Consider the following 27,966-nt stretch of genomic DNA (forward strand, 5'->3'; position numbering starts at 1 on the left):
GCTGACTATATTGAAAAACAGTTTCTAACGGCTTTTGCCGTTCGAAATAAATATTTAAATTTAGTTGTCCGTTAAACTATCTAGCAAATAAAAATGATCCGGAATAGTGATGTGCAAGTGTTTTCAAAGGCTGCCTGCGCGCACCGTGGCTATGCCAATGAAAATACTAAAATCACATGGTAGAAAACACATCGAGCTGGTAAAGCGTGCACGTGTCACCATTATAATTTAATTTTATTAAGTCTCTTCCGAGTCTTGTTAGTTTAAATCTTTGTGTGTGTATAATAACGGTTGAAATTATATAATACTTAAATGGTGATGTGTGGAGGTATACCCTTTCAAGTGATTTGTGTTTTCGAATACGAATGGATCGGATAGTTAATACGTGTTACGTAGAACCTACGTATTAAGGTAGAAGCTTATAGACGTGTAGGGTTTTTATCTGTCCAAGTATCTATCAGCAATTTATCTTTTTATCCCGTTCCGGGTTAATATAATATTGCAAAATTAATTTTTTGGTAATAAACTTGCTGATAAATAACGTGTACCCGAATAGGAGTCGACGATATTTCCGCTCTAAGGGACACAAGGTAACGAACAAACCTACATCGCAAACATTGCATTTATTTTTGTGGAAAGTGAGTACTTCGGCAGTACATAAACTTAAATCTGACTAGACATAGAGAGAGATTAGCATGGCTCTGCGCAAGAATGACATGCGAATTCGTGAAGTATTTCACTCTGTATCTATCAACTTATATCTCTCCAACTAGATCTTTGATTTATGTAGGTAGGTACCTACTTAAATATATAACTTAGCAGGTACTTACAGCTTTAAAGGTTAAGGAAAAGAACTCTTGCATGTAGGTGCTATATGTGCTTGTGTTATTTTGAATTTGAATAACTTGATTATTAATTCTATACGTAACTACATACAAGAGGGTCAATTCTTAAGCCTACTTACCTACCTACATAAATAGTACACTTAAATTAAACGTTTCAAATAAAATCGGAAGCCTGTGACATGGAAGGGCATTAACGATACGGGAATCTTTAGATTGATTCATTGACGAAGACGCATGGTTTGGTTCATATTGTCAAATTATATTAGTTAACTGTAGAGTTAAAGTTTAGTTTTGGCAAATCTGCACGTCACCGTGAATGACACTTTCTAAAAGTGCCTGTTAAAGCCTGCGTAAAGCCTTTCACCTTGTCGAGCAAGGAACCCGCAACTTAGGGAATATTACCCATAAACTCAGGGTATTTGATTTGAATGATACTTATTCTTAAACTTACGTTTGTTATGGTTCCACCTGCTAAGGTGCGCCTAAGAGAATCTTTTATTCGTTCACAAACTAACGTCAAGTTATTTGTGATGAAACCAATATATTATGCACCTATCTAAACCTGCGCAAGGCTGCCATGTTTACACCTGCGTAAGGTGTGCCAAAAGAATCTTTGATTCGTTCACAAACTAACGTCAAGTTATTTGTGATGAAACCAATATATTATGTACCTATCTAAACCTGCGCAAGGCTGCCATGTTTACACCTGCGTAAGGTGTGCCAAAAGAATCTTTGATTCGTTCACAAACTGACGTCAAGTTATTGATGATGATATTATAACCTATGTAAGCCTGCGCAAGGCACGTCAGACATATTCACAGAAATATAAATGATATGGTCATAACACAGGCGTGCGAGTAGACCACAATCACAAAAATATTACAAAGATTAAGTTGTAAATATCTCTTTTTAGAGAAAGTAAAAATGGTTTAAAATAATGTTTTGGGTAAAAATCAGTCGAAATAGGCAAGGCTTCGTTATTAGAGTTTTCATTTTTGTTTACCAATCTATTTCAAGGGTCCCGAACACCCTATTGGCTAAACCCGAAATTGGGCTAATTAACTGTGGTAAAAGTGAAAACTGCTTTCCATTTACATAACATTTCTAAAATTATAATAGGTAAAATAAAAACCTAAGATTCCAGGCCTATCTCGACTCATTTTTATTTTAAAGATGAAAAAATCTTTGCACCCTAATATAAAATTGTGGTCTGGAGACGCTAAGCCTCATAACTTGGGTGGCATAGATAATACTAAGAGATTTAGTCACCTAATTTCGACTATAAGCCCAGGCAGAATATTGATAATTAGAATAAGGAGTGGTCAATCCTCCAAGGTCCATACAATCTGTGGACTCTAATTAAATCAGGCTCGGTAAGCTCACGACACGACAGAGCTTACGATTCCATTCTGAAATAAGCTATGTTTACAATATATATTACCCATGGTGTGAAACAAACAGCCTGCTCAAGGTGTACAAAGGGTCCGTTTAACGGCCCTATAAACATCTACAAACCTTTGAAGTCTAGGCCTGCTACAATATGACAGACTAGAAATAAATACATATGATCCCAATGTAAGAGCAGCTCACAGTTGCATAAATTACATTTGGCTGGAGAGCACTTGTCTTTCAGTTAACATGTTTACGAGTACCTACCTATGTACACGACATGACCAAGGTTACCTATCTTTTTACATAATTATTATATCCCTGACTGCCATGGTATATTAGGAAAATTATCATGTGCTGGCGGTGCTGCACAAGCATGTTTGAAATAAAATATACAAAACTGGCCTAACGGGCGTTTATGAATTATGTATTTTACACCCTTGTGTCTGTATTGTGACCCTGGAAGTTTTAAACCACCTGTATCGTAAGTGCTCCTATGCACGGATTAAGTTTATAATAAACTACCCATGCCCTAACCTCAAGGGCAAGTGCTTCTATGCACGGACCAGATACTGTTATCACTTATTTCACTTATCATGACTTGTCATAGTTTGATACTACACGTTTAATAAATTTAAGACCGTGGAATGTACCCACTAAAAAAGGTTTTTAAAAATAGTGACTGAATGGTTTGCACGAACGGTTCTAGCACAGTTTCTGGGCGGTCACGTCTAGGGCATGACCCTCTAGTTCTCAATTTATACAAAATTATAATTTTATGCTATAGCATTGTGATACTGTTCGCTTTGCACAATAAAATAGGGGAACAGGAGCACGCCTTGCGAAAAGGCGAAGCTATTTTGAAACGCAAACCTTTCAAAAATAGATTGAAATATATAAATAATTATGTTTTTGGTGTGGAACATGTAATTGTACACCCAAACAAATGCAATCATTTATTATATGTTAGCAAAACTCTGCCAAAGTGTTAGTCTGTCTCTACAGTGTAACCTGAAGGCATGAATGCACATGAATCTCTTGAAACATGGTGGATTAACTAATTTACACCCCGTCTGTGTCTTGCTCCTACCAAATCCACAAGTTGAGGACCTCAACCTATCTAGGCACCCTTCTTGCTCGAGACCTGAAAAAATAATCTCATGCAGTCAAGTGTCGGAAAACCAGGTCCACACTCTTAGCACTACCGTGAATATATCTAAGAAGTCTGTATACTGCCTTCCAGGAGGCGGGATGTTATTAGACTAGCCTATATAGTAGGCCAGAGATATAGTATACAAAAGCACACTGGCCCAAATCCAGTAATATTATATGCACTTCAGAATACAAAATAATTGACTATTCTGCGTATATTTGATATCAAAAAGTTACAATTACCTACCCTTAGGTCATAAGGAGGATAAATATACATAAATATCAAATATATTCGACAAAGTGTTGACCCTAGCATTGGATAAAATAGGTTCCTCTTAAACGGCATCTGCGCTGTTGGCTTTGGGCCCACGGGTGCCCGGCAAAAGGTCGGGGACCCCATGGTTCCGCACAGTTATTGCAAATAATGTAAAATCACAAAATAAACACAAATTTTCATTTTGGTTAAAAACACATATGCGATGAGCTAAGGTTTCGAATTAAGTACCTTATTCTTAATCTGGAAAGAGAAGACTGAATATTCAGAATTAAGCTATGTCTATGAATGGTTTACATAAATTAAGCCACTTTAGCGTTCAGAAACAATCAAGTTTATGTCTACTAGTAGGCACCAGATAAGGTAAACTACTCATACTGCATATATGTCATTATTGTCTAATAATGAGTACAATTAAGGTCACTTGATGATAGCTAAACATGAATATAAGCAGAATGAGCTGCACCTATACAAATATCATTAATAAAGCTCTGTGGCAATTGTACATTTACCATTTGAACGCCAAGAGCACCAAAAAGCGTCGTAACTAGTGCCCACATGAGTATTATGATATGGCTTAAGCTCTCAAAGTAACCTTCACAATTTTAAGTAAGGTTTGTTTAGGTCCATTAGCTCGCGTTCGCGTTAGTAAAGCGTACAAACGATTAAATGCATTTTATAGCTATAACCAAATAAACAGCTCACACTGGCTCACAGTCATTAAAAGAATTCAGTAAAATCATTAAAAGTATTCCCTATGACATTTTATTAAGTACCTACCCAATATTAACTTTGTGGGTAGTGATAGTGATATAACGAATATTTAAAATATTCGTCTACTTAATCCTGAGGGATTCTGGAAATAAGAAAGGTCTTGTCCTTGTTATATCCTGCAACTGCTTACCTTACTAGATAATTATTATCAAATTTGTCAATAATTGGGAGTTATAAATAAAAACTACTCGAGTACTTTATGATTTTTATCTTTTCATATTTTAATTACATCACTCCATATCACAGATGTTGTATGCTCCCTGAAGAGTAGACTGACTTATCTTTTACATAGTCTCACATACATATAATTAAGTACTATAGCACCCTTGTGGTGACTCACTTATTTTCGTTGAAAATTTATAAGTACCTACATTAAATACGTATATAAAATGGAAAGTTAGTATCATAATATAATGGTATATAAAATTGAATGCTTTACTAAATACCTCTCTCCTCACATGTATTAAAATAAAGGGTGTACTACATAATTAATTAATTAATTAAACACTCCTAATATAATAATATTACATATACATAATATGTAAGTACATGTATAATCACATTGGCTTGGCGTCTTCCCACCACCAGGCGATAACAAACACGTCTCAATATATTACTTTAGGTTCCGAATATCGGTACAGTTGTTTAATGACAGCGTTTTACACAAAAATAAAACGCTAATTAAATAACTTACCATATTCGGAACCTAAAGTTTTAATCCTGCCTGGTGTAAATATGTATAATTTTGAGACAATGAGGTAATTTGCGTTTATTTCTAACTGTCAAAATTGTCAAACGCAACTGCCTGAAGTGGTGGGGGTGTGGGAGAGAGATGGACGTATATGCTAGAAAAGGACAATACGACTAACTACAGTGTTGCCACTCTCAATATATTACTTTAGGTTCCGAATATGGTAAGTTATTTAATTAGCGTTTTATTTTTGTGTAAAACGCTGTCATTTTATTTCTAACAATATAACCTCAAATTACAAGAAGTGTCATTAATTCTGACGTTAACGTTCCGTTTCACACATCATCATAGCCCGTAATGTAACACCTACTTTAGATTTTGGCATGAAAGTCGGAACGTAAAGTACTTAAACGTCATTGTCATTTCCATGCCGATTTGCCGAATCTACTGTGCAGCAATATAATATTCAAAGGTCAATATTATAGCATTTTGTTAAGTATTCATAATTAATTCGTATATTCACTATCGCCACTGTAGGAAGATTCAGTTTACGTTTATAAACATACATTTGTGTGGTGAATTTTATTTGTTTGAACTTTAAAACTAGGCAGCATCGCCTTACCGACAAGTTTTGAATTTGTGTTAACTTAATGATAACATCTTTGGCAGGGTTCAAGGCAAGTTCTTATGTAATTACTTACGTATTGTTGGATAACAGCTGCTTGTCTTATACATAATATTCTATGACAAAAATAATTGCACCTGATGTTAGCTATGAGATGTTTAGCTATATCTTTGTTATTTTTGGTCGTATTTTGATCCCAACCTATAAATTAGTATAGTTTAGCGAGTATTAGAGAAGATTTTTTCTCCAGACTAATTATTCAATCAATGTAACACAAAATCCTTGCATGTGAAGTAAATACTTTATTATTCTTTTGATACCTGAGACTGCCTGTTAATTCATTAAATGGGAATGGAGTAATTAATTGTGTGACGCACGTTGTTTTGATCTACAAGAGCTAATTCTTACTTCCTGTGAAAATTAGTGCAGAATGGAAACGTGTTAGTACAAATATATAGTCTGAACAGTTCCGAACAGACTATATACATATTATTATTATTATTAAAGCTTCATTTGTTCTACAGTCAGGTTGTTATTATTCTTGTTTTTTTTAATTTTGTTTTGGGGCTGACTTTTCCTCCTCTCATCCCTGTCTTGGGCTTTTGGGAGGTGTGAGGGTGGTGGTCTAATATATATAGCTCAGACAAAAAAACAAATGAAAATACATAACACTACAAATATTTTTATTCTGTTTCAGATGTTTAAATTAAGAATCAAACTATCAAACGCCCTAGCTCTCAAGCGCATGATGTCAACACAAGAATCAGATGTACTATTCGAAACACTGAACAATGCAGGCGTCATAACACTAAACCGACCCAAAGCTCTAAACTCCTTAAACACTTCCATGGTGACGAAACTATTACCGCAACTTCAAGAATGGGAGAACACGAAAACCTGTGTCATAGTCAAAGGAGCGGGGGATAAAGCTTTCTGCGCAGGCGGTGATGTTAAAGTAGCTATAGACAAAGTGGAAGGACCGATCTTCTTCCATACAGAATATAACGTAAACTACTTAATCGGGAAATATAAGATTCCATACATAGCGATTATTAACGGTATCACCATGGGAGGGGGTCTAGGGTTATCGGTGCATGGACGGTACAGGGTGGCAACGGAGAAGACACTCATAGCTATGCCGGAGACGAAGATTGGGCTGTTCCCGGACGTTGGAGGATCGTATTTCCTGCCGAGGTTGCAGGTTAATTTAGGATTGTATTTGGGATTAACAGGTGAGGACCGTGTCTTGATTTAATGAATGAACAATAATATATGCTTACGTAAACAAAGCTCCAAAGTATTTTAGGGAGGCACTGAGGCTTAATGCTTGGAGAGACTACATCTCCAAATCCTATTAGTATTAGTACTCTGACATTGGGGACCTTTTAAATTTCCAAATTTAATGAATTATTAACCATAGAGTATTGTTAACTAGCGACCCGCCCCGGCTTCGCATGGGTTAACTAATTATACATAAACCTTCCTCTTCAATCACTATCTATTAAAGAAAACCGCATCCGTTGCGTAGTTTTAAAGATCTAAGCATACATAAAGTGTCATTCAATAGATCTTGCTAACTATGTAAACAAAAGTTACTAGTAAATTGACATTCAGTGTCAATTTTAGTATGGCGGTTTGATTACATAGTTAGCAAGTTCTATTGAATGACACTATACAGACAGATAGCGGGAAGCGACTTTGTTTTATACTATTTAGTGATTATGCAATACCATTTTGTTTTCAGGCGACAGACTGAAAGGCAAAGATGTAGTGAAAGCCGGCATAGCCACCCACTTTGTCCCGTCCTCCCGTCTCTACGAGCTAGAAACACTCCTTTCCCGCTGCACCAGCGAGAACGAGATACAAGCTTTACTAACCAAGTTCCATGAGCCGGCTGAACAATTTTCTCTAGCCGACAATATTAAACATATAAATTATTGCTTCGCTGCTGGGAGTGTGGAGGAAATTATTGAGAGGCTGCAGAAAGTTAATAATGACTGGTCTAATAAAACGTTGAAGGTAAGAATCAAAACTATTTTTAACCAAACTTAGCTCGAAAATAGACATGGCATGTGTTCACGAGAATCACGAGTGAGTGATTTCTATTGCGAGTGAGTGATTTTTATTGCGGCTATAACTGCACTAAAATACTTTTTAAAAACAAAGTAAAATAAATATTTAACTATACAACAAATGTGATTTTTTTTGCGCTCTTTGTGGAATGATACGGAACCCTTCGTGCGCGAGTCCGACTCGCACTTGGCCGGTTTTTATTATTTCTTGACATCTAGGTTCCTACCTATTGTAATATGATCTTTGATTTTGTACACCTGACCCCAATTTTTAGGGTTCCGTACCCAAAGGGTAAAAACGGGACCCTATTACTAAGACTCCGCTGTCCGTCCGTCCGTCCGGCCGTCCGTCCGTCTGTCACCAGCCTGTATCTCACGAACCGTGATAGCTAGACAGTTGAAATTTTCACAGATGATGTATTTCTGTTGCCGCTATAACAACAAATACTAAAAACAGAATAAAATAAAGATTTAAGTGGGGCTCCCATACAGCAAACGTGATTTTTGACCGAAGTTAAGCAACGTCGGGCGGGGTCAGTACTTGGATGGGTGACCGTTTTTTTGCTTGTTTTGCTCTATTTTTTGTTGATGGTGCGGAACCCTCCGTGCGCGAGTCCGACTCGCACTTGACCGGTTTTTTTTTTGTTTTTTTTACCCAGACGCTTCACTCCGTATGCCCCGGCTCCCTGAAAATCACACTGCGTGCGCTGCAGCGCGGCGCCCAGCTCGAGCTGGCGCAATGCCTCAAGATGGAGTACCGAGTGGCCTGTCGTAGCACTGAGAACCACGACTTTCCCGAAGGTAACAGTTTTATTTTCAACCTTACTGCAACGGAATAGAGTTGAGACTACAATTGAGTTGGCGTAGCGTTACAGTGGCGCCCATTGCACTTTACTAGGGCCTCAAGATGGAGTTAGAGCTGTAGCAACGAGAGCCACGACTAACTTGAATGTAACAGAACTGAACCTTACTGCAACGGGATAAGGGTTACTGTAATGGAGCCTCAAGATGTAGTTAGATGAAGCCGTAGCACTCGTAGCACTGACGCCGCCGCGTCTGCCGTAGCAACGAGAGCCACTTCCTTGAAGGTAACAGAACTGAACCTTATTGCAACGGAATAAGGGCTACAACTGACGTGGTGTAGCGTCATAGTAGCGCCCACTGTACTGAGGCCTCAAGATGTAGTTGGAGCCGTAGCACTCGTAGCACTGATGCCGCCGCGTCTGCCGTAGCTACGAGAGCCACTTCCTTGAAGGTAACAGAACTGAACCTTACTGCAACGGGATAAGAGCTACAATTGAGTTAGCGTAGCGTTACTGTGGCGCCCACTGTAGTGGGGCCTCAAGATGGAGTACCGAGTGGCCTGCCGCAGCACTGAGAACCACGACTTTCCCGAAGGTAACAGTTTTATTTTCAACCTTACTGCAACTAGAATGAATAGAGCTACAATTGAGTTGGCGTAGCGTTACAGTGGCGCCCATTGCACTTTACTAGGGCCTCAAGATGGAGTTAGAGCTGTAGCAACGAGAGCCACGACTAACTTGAATGTAACAGAACTGAACCTTACTGCAACGGGATAAGAGCTACAATTGAGTTAGCGTAGCGTTACTGTGGCGCCCACTGTAGTGGGGCCTCAAGATGGAGTACTGAGAACCACGACTTTCCCGAAGGTAACAGTTTTATTTTCAACCTTACTGCAACGGAATAGAGCTACAATTGAGTTGGCGTAGCGTTACAGTGGCGCCCATTGCACTTTACTAGGGCCTCAAGATGGAGTTAGAGCTGTAGCAACGAGAGCCACGACTAACTTGAACGTAACAGAACTGAACCTTACTGCAACGGGATAAGGGCTACTGTAATGGAGCCTCAAGATGTAGTTAGATGAAGCCGTAGCACTCGTAGCACTGACGCCGCCGCGTCTGCCGTAGCAACGAGAGCCACTTCCTTGAAGGTAACAGAACTGAACCTTATTGCAACGGAATAAGGACTACAACTGACATGGTGTAGCGTCATTGTAACGCCCACTGTACTGAGGCCTCAAGATGTAGTTGGAGCCGTAACACTCGTAGCACTGATGCCGCCGCGTCTGCCGTAGCTACGAGAGCCACTTCCTTGAAGGTAACAGAACTGAACCTTACTGCAACGGGATAAGAGCTACAATTGAGTTAGCGTAGCGTTACTGTGGCGCCCACTGTAGTGGGGCCTCAAGATGGAGTACCGAGTGGCCTGCCGCAGCACTGAGAACCACGACATCCCCGAAGGTAACAGTTTTATTTTCAACCTTACTGCAACGGAATAGAGCTACAATTGAGTTGGCGTAGCGTTACAGTGGCGCCCATTGCACTTTACTAGGGCCTCAAGATGGAGTTAGAGCTGTAGCAACGAGAGCCACGACTAACTTGATGTAACAGAACTGAACCTTACTGCAACGGAATAAGAGCTACAATCGAGTTGGTGTAGCGTTACTGTGGCGCCCACTGTACTAGGGCCTCAAGATGGAGTACCGAGTGGCCTGCCGCAGCACTGAGAACCACGACTTCCCCGAAGATATCCATTTGATCTTGAACCTTACTGCAATACGGGATAAGGGCTACCTAACAATAAGTGTTGTGTTACAGTACGACTCTTACATTACAGTAGTACTAGTAGCAGTCTAAGGCCCAAGATACACTTGTAAGTTTTACTTACGTAAGTAGGGACACAGCTATACTACAGAATGAGAGATGAATACTCATACTCATACTCATTTATTGATAATATTCTTAAATTATTACATGTCAACATCAGAAAATACATTTATATTGTTAAATCATTAAATTAAAATTACAATGGTAATAAATTGATTAGTTATTATTTTTGTCATGTTCAAAGAACTCCGTAACAGTATAAAAGGTCTTATCATTAAGCCATTTTTTTAGTTTCTTATTGAACATATTGGCACTATCTGATATATTTTAATGTCAATATCGTTATCTCATTCTAACAAATAGCTTTGTCCCTACGTATGTACGTAACTAAAACTTACAAATGTATGTCGGGCCTAAGCGCTACAGTGGTAGTGGAAAGTGATTGATTGATTTATGAATGACTAGCGACCCGCCCCGGCTTCGCACCGGTTAACAAATTATACATAAACCTTCCTCTAGAATCACTCTATCTATTAAAAAAATCGCATCAAAATCCGTTGCGTAGTTTTAAAGATCTAAGCATACATAGGGACAGACAGACAGACAGCGGGAAGTGACTTTGTTTTATACTATGTAGTGAAGTATAATGAGTAATAACGACTACTCTCAGATGATTGATTAAGTAGTTAGACTAGTTAGTTTAGAGCTTGGCATAATAAAAACATGTGGCGTTATTCATAAACGGCTGCTAACTTAATCAGTTGATGATCGTCGTTTGTCCCTATCTGTCGTTATGTCATAGAGAGGGAGAAACGACGATCATAAGCTGATTAACTTAGCAGACTTTTATGAATAAGGAGGATAATATATAATAGGCTACATGACTAATTTTTTTTTATGGTATCAATCGATCGGGTTTGTTTTTAGGATCAAATGTCTATATGGGACCCATTGCATTAAAGTAACACAAAAGTCAGAAATAGTAGTCAAAGGCCGACAGTCGCACTTCACTCGCGAAACGCCCTATACAAAACGGCCAAGGGCCGTGATGTCATCGCCCATCTTGTAGTATGGACAAAACAAGAAAATTGCGTTTTTGTCGGTGAAATATTGCGTTTATGTATATAGTTGCTATACAATATTTTATTGCATGAAATGTAAGGAATCGAATGGTACCCTTACTTTTATCGTTTTTGGAAGTTAAAAAAAAACTTAAATTTTGAATCTTTCAGGTCCTGTATTTTTGTAATTTTTCAATATTTTATTTTAATATCCACATTATTGTGATAAACTGCGCGTTTGCTATCTATTTTACTAGATTTTGTTATATAAAAAAAAAACGTTTATTCAGAGATCTTGCTTACAACTAATTACATATATTCTTCTGCCAAACCACGGAGTGGTTTGTTGGCAGACGAGGCTCCTTTATGTATATGCAAGCTAGGTAGTTGATAGGTAACTTAAACTTAGGTATCTACTTAACCCCCCTTTACCGCATGCGCAGCCCTATATAGCAACTATTAAAGTTCATTTTTAAACAAATACTTTTTATTTATGACATGAAGTAAGGGGTTAACTCTATATTCTTAGCGTACAGTAAAAGAAAATCAAAATAAAATAAAAATGTAACGTATTATTGACTTTGTATTTTGTTTAATAAAAAATTGCTTAGTTTCTTTTTAAATGTTTGTTTTGTCATCCTTGTGGTCTTTAAATCCGACGGTAACTCATTATAGATCTTAGGGACTAAATATTCAACATGTGTCATCATTCCTATTGTCCGCAGGTGTCCGCGCCCTCCTGATCGACAAGGACAACAGCCCCAAGTGGCAGCCCGCGACCCTGGCGGAAGTTACCGACGACTACGTAGAAGAGTTCTTCAAGAAACTGCCGGAAGACAGGGAACTCAAGTTCTTCGACTTCGAATCTAAACTGTAACTTACCGTACGGTACTTGTGACGTTACACTGATTTAAACTTTCACGATTTTTACACATTATTAAATTATACAACGGGACTTAATCGCGTATCTAAGTTTTAAGATTTAAGATTTCGAAACGTCGGAGGTAAATCTTAAAACTTAGATACGCGATTAAGTCCCGTTGTATAATTTAATAATTTGTGACGTTTTCAACAAAGTCGGACTTAATGTACGGAGCCCTTGGAAGTCCGACTCGCACTTGGCGGGTTTTTCTTTTTAATGTGCCTTTTTCATGTTTAAAGACGAAACTGCTCGTGCTTGGATTTAATAATGAAAGCTAACATATGTAGGGTAATTCGCCAGTAAATGGCCACCGGCCATGCAATAACTGGCCACACTAAACTAAAAAAAGCTAAAATTTAATTTTTGGTACAAGCTTTTATCGCTGACTGTACTTTTCTTACGACAGACAACTAATACTCATCGAGACAATTCTAAAAACCCCTAACACAATTAGGTTGCGTTGTTTCATCACAGAGTTCCTACGGCCACCTCCTGTCTCCATCATCAGATGAGTTCGACAGTACCATATTATTGTATTATCATCAGAACTACATACAGCTGCCAATTTTCATGACGCTACGATCCTTGGAAGATGGTTAAATTAGTTACCTTAGATTCCATTACATAGTTACATACAGGTCGACCTAATAAAAGCTTGTTAATGAATTCTATTCACCTAAAAACAGAATTCATTTTAGTATAAGGTTTCAATAACTGGCCAGCCTTCAATAACTAGCCACCTTATACTGAAATTAATTCTGTTTATAGGTGAATAGAAATCATATTTATAGCTGGTCAACCAAATCTTGTCAGTAAAAAAAGACCCATAGAAAATTCAAATTTTCTATGGGACGATATCCCTTCACGCCTACATTTTTCAAATTTTCTTTTTCTACTGTCAGGATCTGGTTGACCAAGTATAGTTTAGGGTGGCCAGTTATTGGCCGGTGGCCAGTTACTGGCGAATTGCCCTATATAACAAGTGAATAATTCAAATTCAAATAATTTATTCCAGAAAATAATTCCATATAAAATAAAATAAGATAACTATAGTTGGTCAAGCAAATCTTGTCAGTAGAAAAAGGCGGCAAATTTGAAAAATCGCGGGTTAGCAACACTGCGTTTGAATTGTTCGAAAATCGCGTGTCATTTATATTTCATCGTTGTTCGATGTACATTGCTGCTTTTGGTTAGTTTTCAAGGGATACTTTAGTTTGCTCTACATTGCTACTGACATATCCAGCTTGACAGACTATAAAATACATTGTTTGACAGACTAGTCATTAACGCCTACTTAATTTGAATCTAAACTACAAAACAGGGTTTAAAGAATTTATGCACATACCTAATCTAAATATAAAACTAGACATAAAGCAATTATGTAGAAATCAAGTGCCACTATTTAGTTTTAAGATTAAACTATTTATACATAATTACATAAATATAGTTTTTTGTGTATTTGTGTTTACAGAATTCCAGTATATATTCCAAACTGTCATTGCAGAAGCATTTATTTTAGAACTGTCGTTTTATAGTTTTCTTGTAAAATTTTGTATTACAAATATGTGCTATTACTGTGAAATATATCACTAAAAAAGTTATACTCTTTTATTACCGCATTAAGGATGACTCACATTAGACCGGGCCGGGACCGGGCCGGAGCTTCCGGCGCTTCGTTTTCTATGGAAAGCACCACGTGATCACCGATCAGCCGTCATAGAAAATGACATGTCGGACGCCACGGCCCGGGCCCGGCCCGGTCATCATGGTTTATTATTGCGTGTTATATAAAATAGCGGTTAAAAGGTTAATCTTCCTTTTATTAATACAAAACTGAGAATATGGAGTACGATGTCTTCACGATCTGAAAATAATTAAAAAATTTAAGACATTTTGAGCATGCTTTAGTTTTTCTATAGACGAGAAATTTTCAAAAGTCGCCTTTATTTTTAACTACTTAACCTTTTCGACGCCGTGTCAAACCAGGGATCGGAACCGGTTTTTTGCAAAAACTTAGAAATAACCATATTTTTCGAATTATTTTATACTCGAAATGTAGGACTCAGTTGTGTATTTAGGTTACGACTTCGTATTATTAGATTGCCCGATTAGAAATTAAGTAATTAGCAAAGAACGAAAAAATACCGTTTGCGTTCCCATACAAAAAATACCGGTATCCGATCCCTGTGTCAAACACAAAAGCTGTCACGCTGACGTCACGTCACCGAAATGTCAAAACTGAAATTGTACTTTAAGCCTATGCACGTAGGTTTATGTTGCTCTGTGGTCTGTGACCGATTAATCGGTCTTTGGCGTTGAACCTACGGTGCGTATATATCGGTCATTGGCGTCCAAAAGGTTAAGGGCCTTACACACGGACTGCAATTAATATGGGAACAGCACCTACTGCAACGTCGGCGTGCAGTTCCTAAGATACAAGTTGCAGTCCGTCTATGCCGGTACAATAAAGTGTTTACTACTACTACTTATAAGTACGTACTACAAATGAATTCTTACCGATAAATACGATTGATAAGAGAGTCCTATGAATCCGCAACTCTTGATGATGACAGGTTTCTAAAAAAATATATAAATTAAGAACAAATTAAATTTAAAGAAATAATTAACCTTTTGACCCCCACGACTATGTCACGCAATGGGGTTGGCAACTGTCAAAGGTTTGCATAGATGGCGCCATCATAGCTTGCCCCTTTTCTGAGATTTGGCTTAAAGGGTTATAAAAATTGACACAATTCTAGGGATTGAACAGGGCAAAGCTATGATGGCGCCATATGCTAAATACTTCGAACGGCCAACCCCATTGTAAACTCAATGTATTCAGTCATTTATTGCCTTCATACGTAGGTAGGTAGGTACATAATAATAACTTAGTATTATTAAGGTTCATTTGATACTATTACTATTATTTGATACCTTTGTCGAAGGGTTAAATTATGTATGACTAAAATGTACCTGACTTTGGGCCAGTGCAATCAGCATCATTCGCCGAATTCGGTAAGAATACATGTTCGTGTTATTCTGCCACCCTGACAGAAAGATGGCCGTCGGTAAATTCCCTGCCTGAAAACATAAAAGTTGTCTTGTCATTTGTCGACAGGAGCCATGTCAACGATGTCGATATGTACTTTAAACTTTAACAACGTCATTAAATGTAATACGCTAAATCAACGCGCAACATTATCACTGCCAAAAGTGCCAAATGTAAGTGGTTCTTTGGCGTGGTCGGAGTAGGTACCTATACCAACGATCGCCATTTCTATTGTTCTTAAATACTGGACCGATAAAGACGCAGAATAGACTAGCTTCGAAATTTGATATTCGCACTAGCTCACTGTGTGCATGATACTGCATGACAGGTAAAGATAAAAGATAGTTTATTCAAGTAGGCCATAATTACAATGCGCTTATGAACGTCAAATAAAGTTACACCGGCTCCAACCCTACACCTCTGCCCCGAGATTTAAATCCCCCCTCAATTGGAGGAGGGTATCCCAATATGGGACCGGCAACAGGTAGGTAGTTAAGGTACCTCAACTGTGATGTCTCCTGCGCTCAACATAATGACTCCAGTGCTGAACATCATGCTCGCGAAGGTAGCTGCTGCAGGCAAAACGTGAATCAGGGCACGATCGGAATTCTGCAACAAGTTTCCTAGATTTTTTCTGATTTAGGTACAGTCCTGCAATATTATGTTACCTACACAACGAAGGCCGCAAAAATATCTGACACGATATTATTTGTACTTAAATATAGAGCGTGTTTACAAGTGAACGTGTGGCTCATAATAGTCATAATTTCCGAAAATCATATTTTCTCGGTGGCAATTTTTCCGTTCCTATATTTTTCCAGTGGAATAGCTTCGCTTTATTTTATATGCTAATAGACGGTACCCAAAGAGTATAAGTAAGTATATAATTGACGGTACTGTTAGGTACTACCCACCTTAAACTGCGACATGAGTAGCACAAGCACGCCGATGTTCACGATGATGTGTCCGCTGAACACGTTTCCGCAAGTTCTCTGCACTTGTTGCGTGCACCTGCAAATTCAACCGAAAGAGAATACCGATTCTGATCAAACTATTTGTTAAAGTTTTGATCTTGTTACGATACGATCTTGACATGATTCCAAGTGGATTTCGCGCGCACTTAGCAATTGACGTATCAATCATACCTACTCGTAACAAGATCAAATCTTTCTCATATTTTCATCTTTTTTTAGGGTTCCGTACCAAAAAGGTACAAAAGGAATTTATGGTGCGACTCTGTATTTATACTCTGTATTTTTTGCGGATGGGACAAATATGTCTGTTTTTGCAATAGCAAAAGAAATAAAATTGTATAACGGGGCATTTTGCTAATGGGGCGTTTTGAAGACGGGGCGTTTTGCGATAAAAGGAACGTTTTGCTAAAGGGACAGAGAGATATAGGTATGGTTGATGAATATGGGTTTGGCACCTACACTTACCAAATGGTGGTAGCATGCAATCTTATACCAAGCTTAAGAGCTCTCTCAAACTTCTCTTCCTTCTCACTCTGACTGATCCTCTCATCAAACACTCCCGCGATACTCTTAAAGTACATCTGCAGGTTCGTGTACTGATGGCTGAGGGAGACGGTGACAGTAAGGACTAGGAGATAGGCGGTGGTGGCTCGGATCATCCATAGCCACCAGAGAAAGTAGATGCCGACGCGGGCGACTCCGGCGAGGTGTGATTGGTCGTGGACCTCGGGCCAGATGGTTATAACTGTGACGAACGTTCCATCTGGAAATTTGCAGTTTTTCTGAACAGTGGTGAATGATTCTTGGTGTATTATTTGCTTTAGGTACCTACATATATGTTTCGTCTTTTTTTTATGAAAGGTAAACGTACTGGTGCTCTATGCGGTCCTAGTACATGTCATCTTTCGGCCACGACACCAATCTTTTCACAAAAAAAGCAGAATTACTTCGACACGCTCTTATTCTCCTGACCTATTGGTCAAAGTCGCGTCAAGATCACTTTTCTTGAACACCTCGCCTTTTAGCAACTTCTGCTGCTGACTGTACGTTTACCTTAGATACCTATATGAATAAATGAATGTAGCACCGCCCTCAATCTGCTTATTAGCTTTAAGGTTGACTGGTAGTGAATGCCTTATAGGCGGGTCAGCACAGTTCATAATGTATGAGAGCTCTACATGAATTCTCACACTAGAGATTTTTTGAGATGTTATAACCTATGTTGCAAATACTATATTTAAAAAAAAATCTCCACAAAATATGTCACATGGTTTTAATAAATCCAAACTATTATTAAAATAGAAAAAATATATCAAAACATGAATCCGACACTCGAGATTTTTTAATATGCAGTTCTCAAACATATACTCATTATGTATTTATATTTTCTCCCAGCTTGACACCAAAACCAGCTCCCAATAATTTTCTTTATTAAAAATATTTTTTTATATAAAAATAACAACTATGTGTACATAACAATTACATGTTAATTAAGCTCTGTATATTTACTATATCCTACAAAAAAATCTCTCACGTAAATTAATCCATTTAATTACTATTAACCATTTTTGTTTTGAAAATGTTTTCGTTGCTTCGAGAAAATGGACAGTGGGTTTGTTTTTCACTTTCTCAAATCTCTTTCTCATGTTAGTGTAACAACAAAAAATCTCCCACGTATATGTAATATTGTATGGAATAAAACCATTATTAAATCATCCAAGCTATTTAAATTACCCTAAATGGCGGGTACTGATTCACTGTAGAGAACGTTTTATCGACTTCCATATCTCCGTCTCACTTCAATGTTCGCGGCAGACGATTGTTCCGCTTCAACAGCCGAGAGTTCGCGATCCGGTCGACCGTTAATTCTCCCATGACTATCTTACCCAGTTTCATCGGTATGCGTTGCGCGCTTACTTAACACACCTCAGGCCAAGCTCCTATAAAACGCGCAATGCATGCATGCATTGCGGTATCTCCTATACGTCACATATGTCAGCTATGAGGCTATGACATGGCTATGACAGACTATGGCAGTTAGTTCCAAATAAGTATACAGACTTGTCTACCCACCATAAAGTTTAGCGTAAAGAGAATATATCACTCCTTAGTGAAAAACCATACGGTTTGTGCGAAGTTGAGCGTTATGTCAATGCTAATAAAGATGATGGTTTGACTTACGGAAATGAATAATATAATATCATTTTATTTTATATTTCCAATTCCCGTTTCATTTACACCCAATATTAAATCTTTTTCCGTAATAAAATGCGTATATAATTACTGTCATCATCTGTATTTATTTTATTTCTTTAACCCCCGTTATTCATAAACGCGCTACAAACCTCAATTAGCTAATAATAGTAATAATCGTTTGTCCTTATCTGTCACTTTAACTTATGTATTTGTAAGTAAGGGATAAACATAATTGAACTAAATCAGGCCCGTAAAGTTTATGAATAAAGTGGTTAATCTTTTGTAGTGTGTATATTACACCATACCCACACACATACATGCGCATAGGTACTATAGTATTTAAGGCCTTGTAAGTGTTATTTAATTCATTATACGTCTATACTCGAAGCTAGTTGTTTGTCTCAACGCCCATCCCTACATGGCGACCCTGCCAGTGCGGCCTCGTGCTGCGCTGGCGGTGCGCTGCGCCAGTCAGAAATAATTACCGATGTCCTTGGTGGAAAATATTGGAACATTTGAGTGAAAACGGGAAAATAATAAGTAAACAATGTAATACAACAAAAGGACCAATACAACAAAAAGTGGAAGTGTAAGGTTGAAAGACTGATAGAACTTATGGGTTGGTGTTTTAACGACAAATGAAAATTATGTGTAATGTGGACGTAACTAAATAGTATAAGTGTTAAAATACATATATTAATATTTAAAATCGGACAAGTGGCGAAAAATCAGAAGTGAAAATGGACTAAAATAAAACAAATTATATTTTTTTAAATAAAAGCCTGTGAAGCTGGAAGTTGCAGCCGGGAGCTAGTTCGCGTCCCGGGACCAGACGTGACCTTGCTGGAGATGGAGTCGAGGAGAATGGCGTGTGATATGAGTTGTCCCGGTCCCGCCACAACGGAAATGAAATTGTGATATTTGTGTGTGTAACTACTTTTAGGTTATAAGCAGTTGATTGACATTTTTTTTTTGTGAAGCATGGTATTATATCCACTACTTATTTTAGATTTGGTTGATTGTAATATTATCAATTGCTATCTTGTATTTTTATACCTAAATGAAATTTAGTTTCAATAAGTTTTTCTTAATTTTTTGGTGATGCCATAATCGGAAGAAGTGTGGTAATATTTTTAATTAAGTATTTTATAATTAAGTATGCTGCCTGATGACGAAATAGTAATATGGTTAAAGGAATGGCACATATTCATAACGTTTCCTAGCTCCAAGTAAATTGAATGTATAGGTAATTTAATCTCATTTTAATATTTCGTGTTTTTATTTCATCTGTTTAACTTAACAATAGAACTTTTCTACACTTAGATACAATATTTGTCATAGCCTACAAATGAGGCGCGCCATTCGCGGCGCGTGTTCACATATAAGGAATTGGTATGTAGCTTCTGTGATTACATCTCAAATTTCATAGTCGTCGTGCACTGTTTTGAATCAAATATTTTTTTTGTTGTAATATTAAAGTTAAAGAGTAGAAAGAGTACTTAACACTTAGTACACTTATATTATAAAAATTTAAGAATGCGACACAATATGTGCCTACTATTAACCATAGGTACATATTATACTAGACTAACATTGTATAAAATTTAGGATAATTTTAGTTGGGTTTTAAGACATTTATTATTATGAATCATAATGTGTATCGGACTTGACATTTTAATACGGATGTGACATATTAATACAGAGTTACGAAGTGGCTTCGTTATAATAATGAGTAAAATATATGGGGATGGTACTGTATCGAGATAATATAGGAATTTATGAAAAGATGTAGTTTTGTTGGTTGGTTTTAGAGTTATAAATGGTATGATGGAATATGTTAGATTTTTGGATGGCGATTAAGCATTTGTTGTTGGGAAAACTGATATATATGTAAGCTTTTCAAAGGACGATTAGCCTGATCAACTAAGAGTTGTTGAAATTCTTATATATGTTAAAGTTTTCAATGAATGAGTATTTTGTGTGCGATTTTGAATGGTTTTTTTTTGTTGTAAAGATTGGGAAATTATGAATGATAATAATTGAAAAAAAAATGCCAATCGCATCTTCGGTGGCCCGAGAGGCGGCCTTGAGCGATTAGGTTAGCATGGGTACACCAAGACACAAGGCAGGTAGGGAATCCTTGGAGGTCTGACCATGATTCGATCGAGCATCAATCGTGGAGACTCCTTGGACACATGGAAGGATATAATGTAAGGATGTGTTAAAAGAACTGCCTGAATGAATAAATATAAAGTATGTTTGCGCGATAAAAAAAAAATACCTTGTGTCTTGAGCAATAAATAAATAAATTTTATTACAAGGTCGGCCGACCACGAAATATGCGTTGTGTACCCATGTCACAAGTATGTAATGCCCGCTTAAGAGGCACTATTGAAATGAATCTTCTATAATTATAATGATTAACTGACGTCAGAAAAATAAAATGAATATGCATAAAGTAGGTAAGTAACAATTTTTATCACGGATAAAGACATTTTTTTTTGCAAAGAAAAAAAAACTAGGTACCTATAAAGAAACGATTTTTTTTATTGATTAATGTTAACATATATTATTTGTAGTTTTCTTTACATGTGTATCTTAAAACATATTTTTTTTTACTATCACTTTGATAATTATATAGCTACTTGCATTGTTTCTTATATAAATAAAATTATTTTAATGTTACATTTTAAGTGTATTTTTATTAGGTTAGTTACTTATGTAAAATACTAACTAAAATGTTTCGTATGCAAAAATATTTTATTATAATTTTTTTTACATAATCTTTAAGGTTAATGTAAATTGTATTTTTTTGTGTAAACAAACATTAAACTTAGCACATTGTTGCTACATTTAAGTCCAACTTCTTCTGCTATACTCGTAATAGCGTAATAAATGTGTTTTCATATATGTAATCTCTTATTTTATAATACAGTTAATTTTTTTTTAGCTTATCTGAGTGGCCCACTGTATACTAAAAAAAAAAATAGATTAACTTTTAGATTTTAATTTTTTTTTTTCTCCAAGGGGGGAGGTGTAGTGTGTATATTACACCATACCCACACACATACATGCGCATAGGTACTATAGTATTTAAGGCCTTGTAAGTGTTATTTAATTCATTATACGTCTATACTCGAAGCTAGTTGTTTGTCTCAACGCCCATCCCTACACTTTATTGCACAAAAGAAAAACCTTATAGTACAAGAGGCGGACTTAATGCCATAAGGCATTCTCTACCAGTTAACGATGGCTTGTCCTCCGGCCCATTTGATCGATGATCTCCTTTGATTATTTATTTTTAATGGACGCCAAAATCCAGATAGGAACTTGGATTTTGACATTTACCACAGTAATGCAGTCGGTAGCAATGTCGCGCTTCAAAATTGCTGCAGTCGACTGCATTGCTGTAGAAAACGTGAAAAAGGTCATTCAAAGGGTAATAGGGTTATATACACCGCGGGATATAATAGCCCGAAAGATTTAAACCAACGATTTTAGAGCCTACTTAGAGTATATAAAGTTATATAACATATTAATTATTTAAAACAAATCACAAGTAAAAAAATCTCAATTCTAACACACCCTTATGCGTGACGTAGCCACCAACTAATTTTACACGCAGACGCACTAACTACATGGTTATTAGCCAGTTTCACTTAATTAAGTTTGATATCCTACAAAAAGGTTTCACTACCGAAATTTTGTTCTGTTCTCAATCACGAGAGTACAAACTATTTACCTTTATGATAACTGGCTGATAGTTTGACGAAAATGACGAAATTGATGTCAATAAAATGACATATTTCATATGTCACACAAGATATGCGCAAGATAACATCTTTAAATTTGATTGACTGTAATAAATAAAATTCATTTAGCGGATATTCACTTTGTGTACGGATTTGGAAACCCGAAGAACTATGTGCTTCCGGCACGACGGACCCACTTCAGCCTAGAAGTTCGTAAATTGGCTAGACGAACAATACCCTGAGAGGTGGATTGGCCGTGGAAGCAACGTCCTAATCTGGCCCGCCCGGTCACCCGACTTAACGCCATTGGTTTTTTTCTATGGGGAACTCTGAAAGATAAGGAAGGAATACTCAACACCAGTGAACTCTGGAGAAGAATTATTAATAAAAATTCGAACGGCTTCCGAAGAAATAAAGAACACTTTTGTAAACCTAAATAATGAAATCCGTTTAAAATTAAATCTTTGTGCTGAAAACGGTGGTACACACTTCGAAAACCTAATTCATTAAATTAATAAAAAAGCGTAATTGTTTAACATACGAGGGGTGTTCAAAATATTCTCGGTATGAGAATGAAAACAAACAAGTACGAAAAGTTTGATATTTTTATTTTTCAATATACTCCCCCCCTATGTTCATACACTTAAAAGATCGATCAATTATTTTTTTTAATCCTGCATAAAAATATTTTTTATCTTTGGTGTAAAAATGCTCCTCCACTGCCGCCTTCAATGCTTCATCATCGGAAAATTTATTTCCACGCAGATCCTTTTTAAGATTGGGGAACAAAAAGAAGTCGCTGGGGGCTAAGTCCGGACTATACGGTGGGTTAGTAACAGTTTCAAACCCACATTCAACAATAGCTGCCTTGGCAATATGAGCAGTATGGACGGGGGCGTTGTCATGCAGAAGCATAACACCTTTGGTTAACTTTCCTCGCCTCTTTTCTTTGATTGCATCCTTTAATTGACGTAGAATGTTAGCGTAGTACTGTCCTGTGATATTTACACCTTTTTCTTTATAATCGATCAGTAATACTCCTTCACAATCCCAAAATATCGTGGCCATGACCTTGCCAGCTGAAGGGATGACCTTGAACTTCTTGGGATGAGCTGAACCCTTAATGTGCCACTGCATGGACTCTTGTTTACTCTCTGGGTCATAATGATGAACCCAGGTTTCATCTCCAGTAACTATTCTTTGCAGCACCTCATCAGGATTTTCACCGCACAGGTCAATAAAATCGGAACAACAAGCTACACGCATGTCTTTTTGAAGCCGAGTCAGCATTCGCGGAACCCATCTTGCACTTACTTTTGACATATTAAGATGGTCATGTATAATATCATGTACGGTACCAATAGAGAGATTGGTTACTTGTGCTATAGATTTTACCTTCACTCGACCATCTTCCAATATAAGTTTTTCCACTTTATCAATATTTTCTTGTGAAGTAGCTACTACAGGCCGGCCAGGTCTAGGGTCGTCTTCAACACTCTCCCTTCCACGTTTAAACTCGCTTGACCACTTTTGAATGGTAGATAAAGAAGGAGCAGACTCACGGTAAACACAATCCATTTCCTCTTTTATGGTTTTTTGATTTTTACCCTGTTTTGTCAAGAATTTTATCACGCATCGATGTTCTAATTTAGTTAACATTGTCAATTCCCACATGATGTTCATGTTTGTTCAGCAATTGCAGAAAAACAAAAGAACATCTCGGTTCGAATTATACTTTTTTTTAATGTCAATGAATAAACCTTAGCGGCCAGTAACGAAAGAAATTTTAGAAGAGGTTGTAAGATATCAATACCGAGAATATTTTGAACGCCCCTCGTAGTTGTTTATTTTACTTTACTCAGTATAAATCAACACATCGAGAATTTAAAATACGTACTGATAAGCATGATCGATATTTTAACAAAAGGTCATTCAAGTAATCATCCCTTTCCAGCTGTAGTATGAGTTAAAACAATAAGAGGCATGATTTCTTTCGGATATAATCATGGTTAATGGCTTTGGTTACCTCAAAGGAAAAGATTTTATCGCAAAGTTTCAACAATAATAACTGCACTATACCTACTGTTGTAGTAATTAATAAAGTTTTGATACAATTTGTGGTATTTTGAGGTGCCAATCAATTGAAATAATTTCAACGTAAACATGATCCTAGACATAACTTGACACTTCTTGTCATGGAACACATGTCACTGCATTCGCCGTGCATCGTATGATATCGGAGTGATTCATGAAATGTCATGCTCGCTCTCTGTTTCTCTACTTGAGATTAATTAAACTCGCTCACTCTCTGAATAAAGGTTTGTTCACAAAGAAGCGGTAAATTAATATGATTTAATTTGTACTGATATAGTAGTTTAATTAAAATATATAATTGGACCCATGTTGATATAACATTATTTACTCGTACTGTCGTCAAAAATACGTGATTTAAATCTTTCGGGTTATTAAATCCCGCGGTGTATAAAATGAAATGATGCATTAATAAAACTTTAGTTAATTAACAATATTATATTAAATCATTAACAACTTTGACAGCACGATCTCTTCGCAGGTAGGTGCTCTACAAGGAGTTTATATTACAACATTATTTCCAAGAAATAATCTCTCATTGTTACGAAAATGTTGGTAGGGTGGCTTTAGGTTACTTTTCGTTCATATCGTCTTGGATATGGGTGAACATGGTGTTAATACACTCAGTATCAATCAACCTGTAAAGATATTGTAGCCTGGCCTTTTCTCGAAAAGTCTTCTAGAAAAATTTACGCTCATGTCGTCTCGGATATGAGTATATTTGGTATCAGTGCATTCAGTATAATATCCTGAACACAAATATATGAGATGACAAGCGCGAAAGTGGTGAGGGTAGTTGCTATGACGCAAAGTTTTTACCATTTTTCTTTTAAACATACCATGTGGGGTACCAAATGAAAGGGCCTTGTAAGTAGATCACAAATATATAACACACTGTAACACTTTTACTACTTAATCCAACAAATTATTTGAAAACGTTCAAAAATTTCACAATGAGTTGAATTCCAACTGCTCTAAATTGACTAAGATAACTTGATCCCAAGTTTCCTTGCAATTATACGTAATCGAGGGCCAGGCTCATACTAGTTCTCATGTCGCGATGCGCTAACGCTAACAAAAACTAAGCGTTACGAATTGCTGACATTTGCTTCTTTTAGTTTCACTCTACTCAAGCATCGGATGACAGGATCGTTGAAAAGGGACAAACATATCCTTTGACGTTACGTTACTCTTCTCGTGAATTGTCAAATTTTAAAATTCGAAATTAGCTTTGGAATTTGTCCGGGTGGCTATTCGAAGTATAACTTGGTGGACGGTACTTACTAACCAAATAAGCTTGAGATCCAGTATCATAGATAGTTGTAAGACTTCAAGGGTCTATTTATATCTGACTGTGCATCCTGTATTCTAAACGTTTTGTGAATAGATATAAAAATTGACACCTATCATTTTTCACATAAACACAGACACTTTATGCATTGAATTATTAAACCTTAACGCAATGCCATAAGTCATAAGGTATATTTTCCTAATATACCTTGATGCTAATTCGAACTTTGTTATAAAAGATGTCATTTTATATCATTCGCGCGTGCATTTCACTCGTACTAGATGAAATATGTATTGGTGCGAGCGAGACGGTTGGGCGAATGATAACAAAATGATATCTTTTTGACATCTTAAACAAAGTTTGACTTGGCCTCTGTGGAAGCCTGGAAATACAGCATACTTCATTGACTTTTTATGCTGGAAATTGATTTAATAATTGCGAGAAAAATAAGTATGTTATTCTTCAATAACTTGTACACTTACTGTCAAAAAACTAGAAGTGTCCATTAATTGTGTAGAACATTATTTGCTGTTTGTTTCCAATATCATGCTGCTATTCTGCGAATATAGCAGTTCCTCAGGCAGATAAATTAAACATGATCGAAACAAATACTATTAACCACAATAGTAAACTTTTCTCTCAGTGTGGGATATTCTCGGTCATGAAAAACTTACAAAGTTATTGTTTTTTTCATTAAATCTATAATTAATATTATTGTCGGGAGAAATTTTGACCGTGTAGTCGTGTAAGCTTCATAGCCCATTCTTCAAAAAATCTCTAGTGTGAAATTACTGTTTAGGTAGTATAAAATATAAAATAAAAAAAATGTTATTTCTCAAAAATGGGAACAGATATCAAGTTGTTAATTCGCAGCCGGGTATTCAATATGATATATAATTCACCCGTGTAGAAACATTTGACTGTGCAATTAATGTAACTTTAACTTTATATTGACTCCACTATTATGGCATGAGCTTATGGGCATAAGTAGGTATGCTACTATGCTCACTTGAGGCACGAATTTCGCGTTTGTTCGGAACACACCGACCTAAATACGGTAAACAATTTTCTGAAAAGACAAAATTTAAGTACATATTTATGTAGGTACCTACGAGTATATAAGTACCTAGTTATGAAGTGTACTCCCTTACCTGAAAACAATACCTGAGTTAATCCTTCAACGCCGTAAAATACCAGCGCGGTATAGCAAAGACCCACAAGCGCACACGCGTAGAATCTGGTGCGTTTCAGCATCAGCCTCTCCGTCTCCTCATCGTTGAAATCCTTCTTCAAACATACAGCCAACGTAAACAATATCTCCGTCACAGTTTCCTTATGGTGGCTCAGAGAGAGTGTGAAAGCGTACAGAACAATGTGTGAAAACGTCATCAGAAAGCGGTTAGATCTCTGCTTCTCCGTCAGATTGTTTTGAGTGAAGAACGACCCTATCTCTGCCACCATGAACAGAACAACCGCTACGTTTATAACTTTGTAAATTCTCTTGTACGCATTCAAGACCAGCTCCGGTATACCGTTATCATCTACCCAGAAGTTCATGCCGCTGCAAATGAAGATAGCTTTGTCCATTTTGTGGAAAAGTTCTGTGGTTTTGTTTTTTCGATATTTTCGGGTCTCCATTTTAGCGTTAGGTGTGAAGGTAAGTTGTAAATTGAAGGTTTGGTTGGGACTAGCGTCACAATTATATGTAGGTTCGTTAAATTTTAGGGTCAGCTTATATAGCAGTCTTAACACATTCACTGCCAAAAACCCGTTAAATTTTGTACGCAATATTGTCCTACTTTGTTTCAAATAAAGGAAATGATGTTCAACGTCATGTACGAGGGAGCACAGATGTACAATAACTTACCCAGTGAAGTGAAAGATTGTAAATCATTAAAAATGTTTAAAACCAAGCTGAAAAAATATATCAGTGATAATGTATATTAATTATTATCATCGATATCTGGATGTCTGTAATTGTAAACCATGCATGAAATTCTTTATAGTTTAAGCTCATTGTAAGTGAACTTTTGTTCTTTATGAGTAATAAAAATCTTTAAACCCATTTCCTTGAATTAATTGATAACATATTTTTATAATATTGTTTTATATAATCTTAATAAGCAAAAGATACCCCATTGTTCGGGTTATCTTTGCTCCTATATACCCTACCTATAGTTT

General features: G+C 36.8%; 2 protein-coding genes and 1 non-coding gene across 3 annotated transcripts; 2 read left to right on the plus strand and 1 right to left on the minus strand.

Moving 5' to 3' along the window:
- The first annotated feature begins 642 nt into the window (after positions 1-642).
- LOC134649910 (U6 spliceosomal RNA) lies at positions 643-746 on the plus strand. Its single transcript, XR_010097005.1, has one exon. It is a non-coding gene; the product is annotated as a U6 spliceosomal RNA (small nuclear RNA).
- A 4,797-nt stretch (positions 747-5,543) lies between these two features.
- LOC134649332 (3-hydroxyisobutyryl-CoA hydrolase, mitochondrial) lies at positions 5,544-12,387 on the plus strand. Its single transcript, XM_063504038.1, has 5 exons — positions 5,544-5,597; positions 6,448-6,982; positions 7,495-7,769; positions 8,482-8,623; positions 12,236-12,387. Exons 2-5 carry the CDS (start codon positions 6,448-6,450, stop codon positions 12,385-12,387), a joined length of 1,104 nt encoding a protein of 367 aa, XP_063360108.1. The 5' UTR covers positions 5,544-5,597.
- A 1,840-nt stretch (positions 12,388-14,227) lies between these two features.
- On the minus strand, positions 14,228-27,452 carry LOC134649333 (uncharacterized). Its single transcript, XM_063504039.1, has 7 exons — positions 26,937-27,452; positions 16,921-17,218; positions 16,396-16,492; positions 15,983-16,090; positions 15,406-15,513; positions 14,950-15,009; positions 14,228-14,296 (listed from the first exon to the last, which is right to left on the minus strand). The coding sequence occupies exons 1-7, from the start codon at positions 27,421-27,423 to the stop codon at positions 14,255-14,257; spliced, it is 1,200 nt and encodes a 399-aa protein (XP_063360109.1). The 5' UTR covers positions 27,424-27,452; the 3' UTR covers positions 14,228-14,254.
- Between the last annotated feature and the right edge of the window lie 514 nt (positions 27,453-27,966).

The sequence above is a fragment of the Cydia amplana genome, chromosome 7 (genome assembly GCF_948474715.1).
Source record: "Cydia amplana chromosome 7, ilCydAmpl1.1, whole genome shotgun sequence".
Lineage (NCBI taxonomy): Eukaryota > Metazoa > Arthropoda > Insecta > Lepidoptera > Tortricidae > Cydia > Cydia amplana.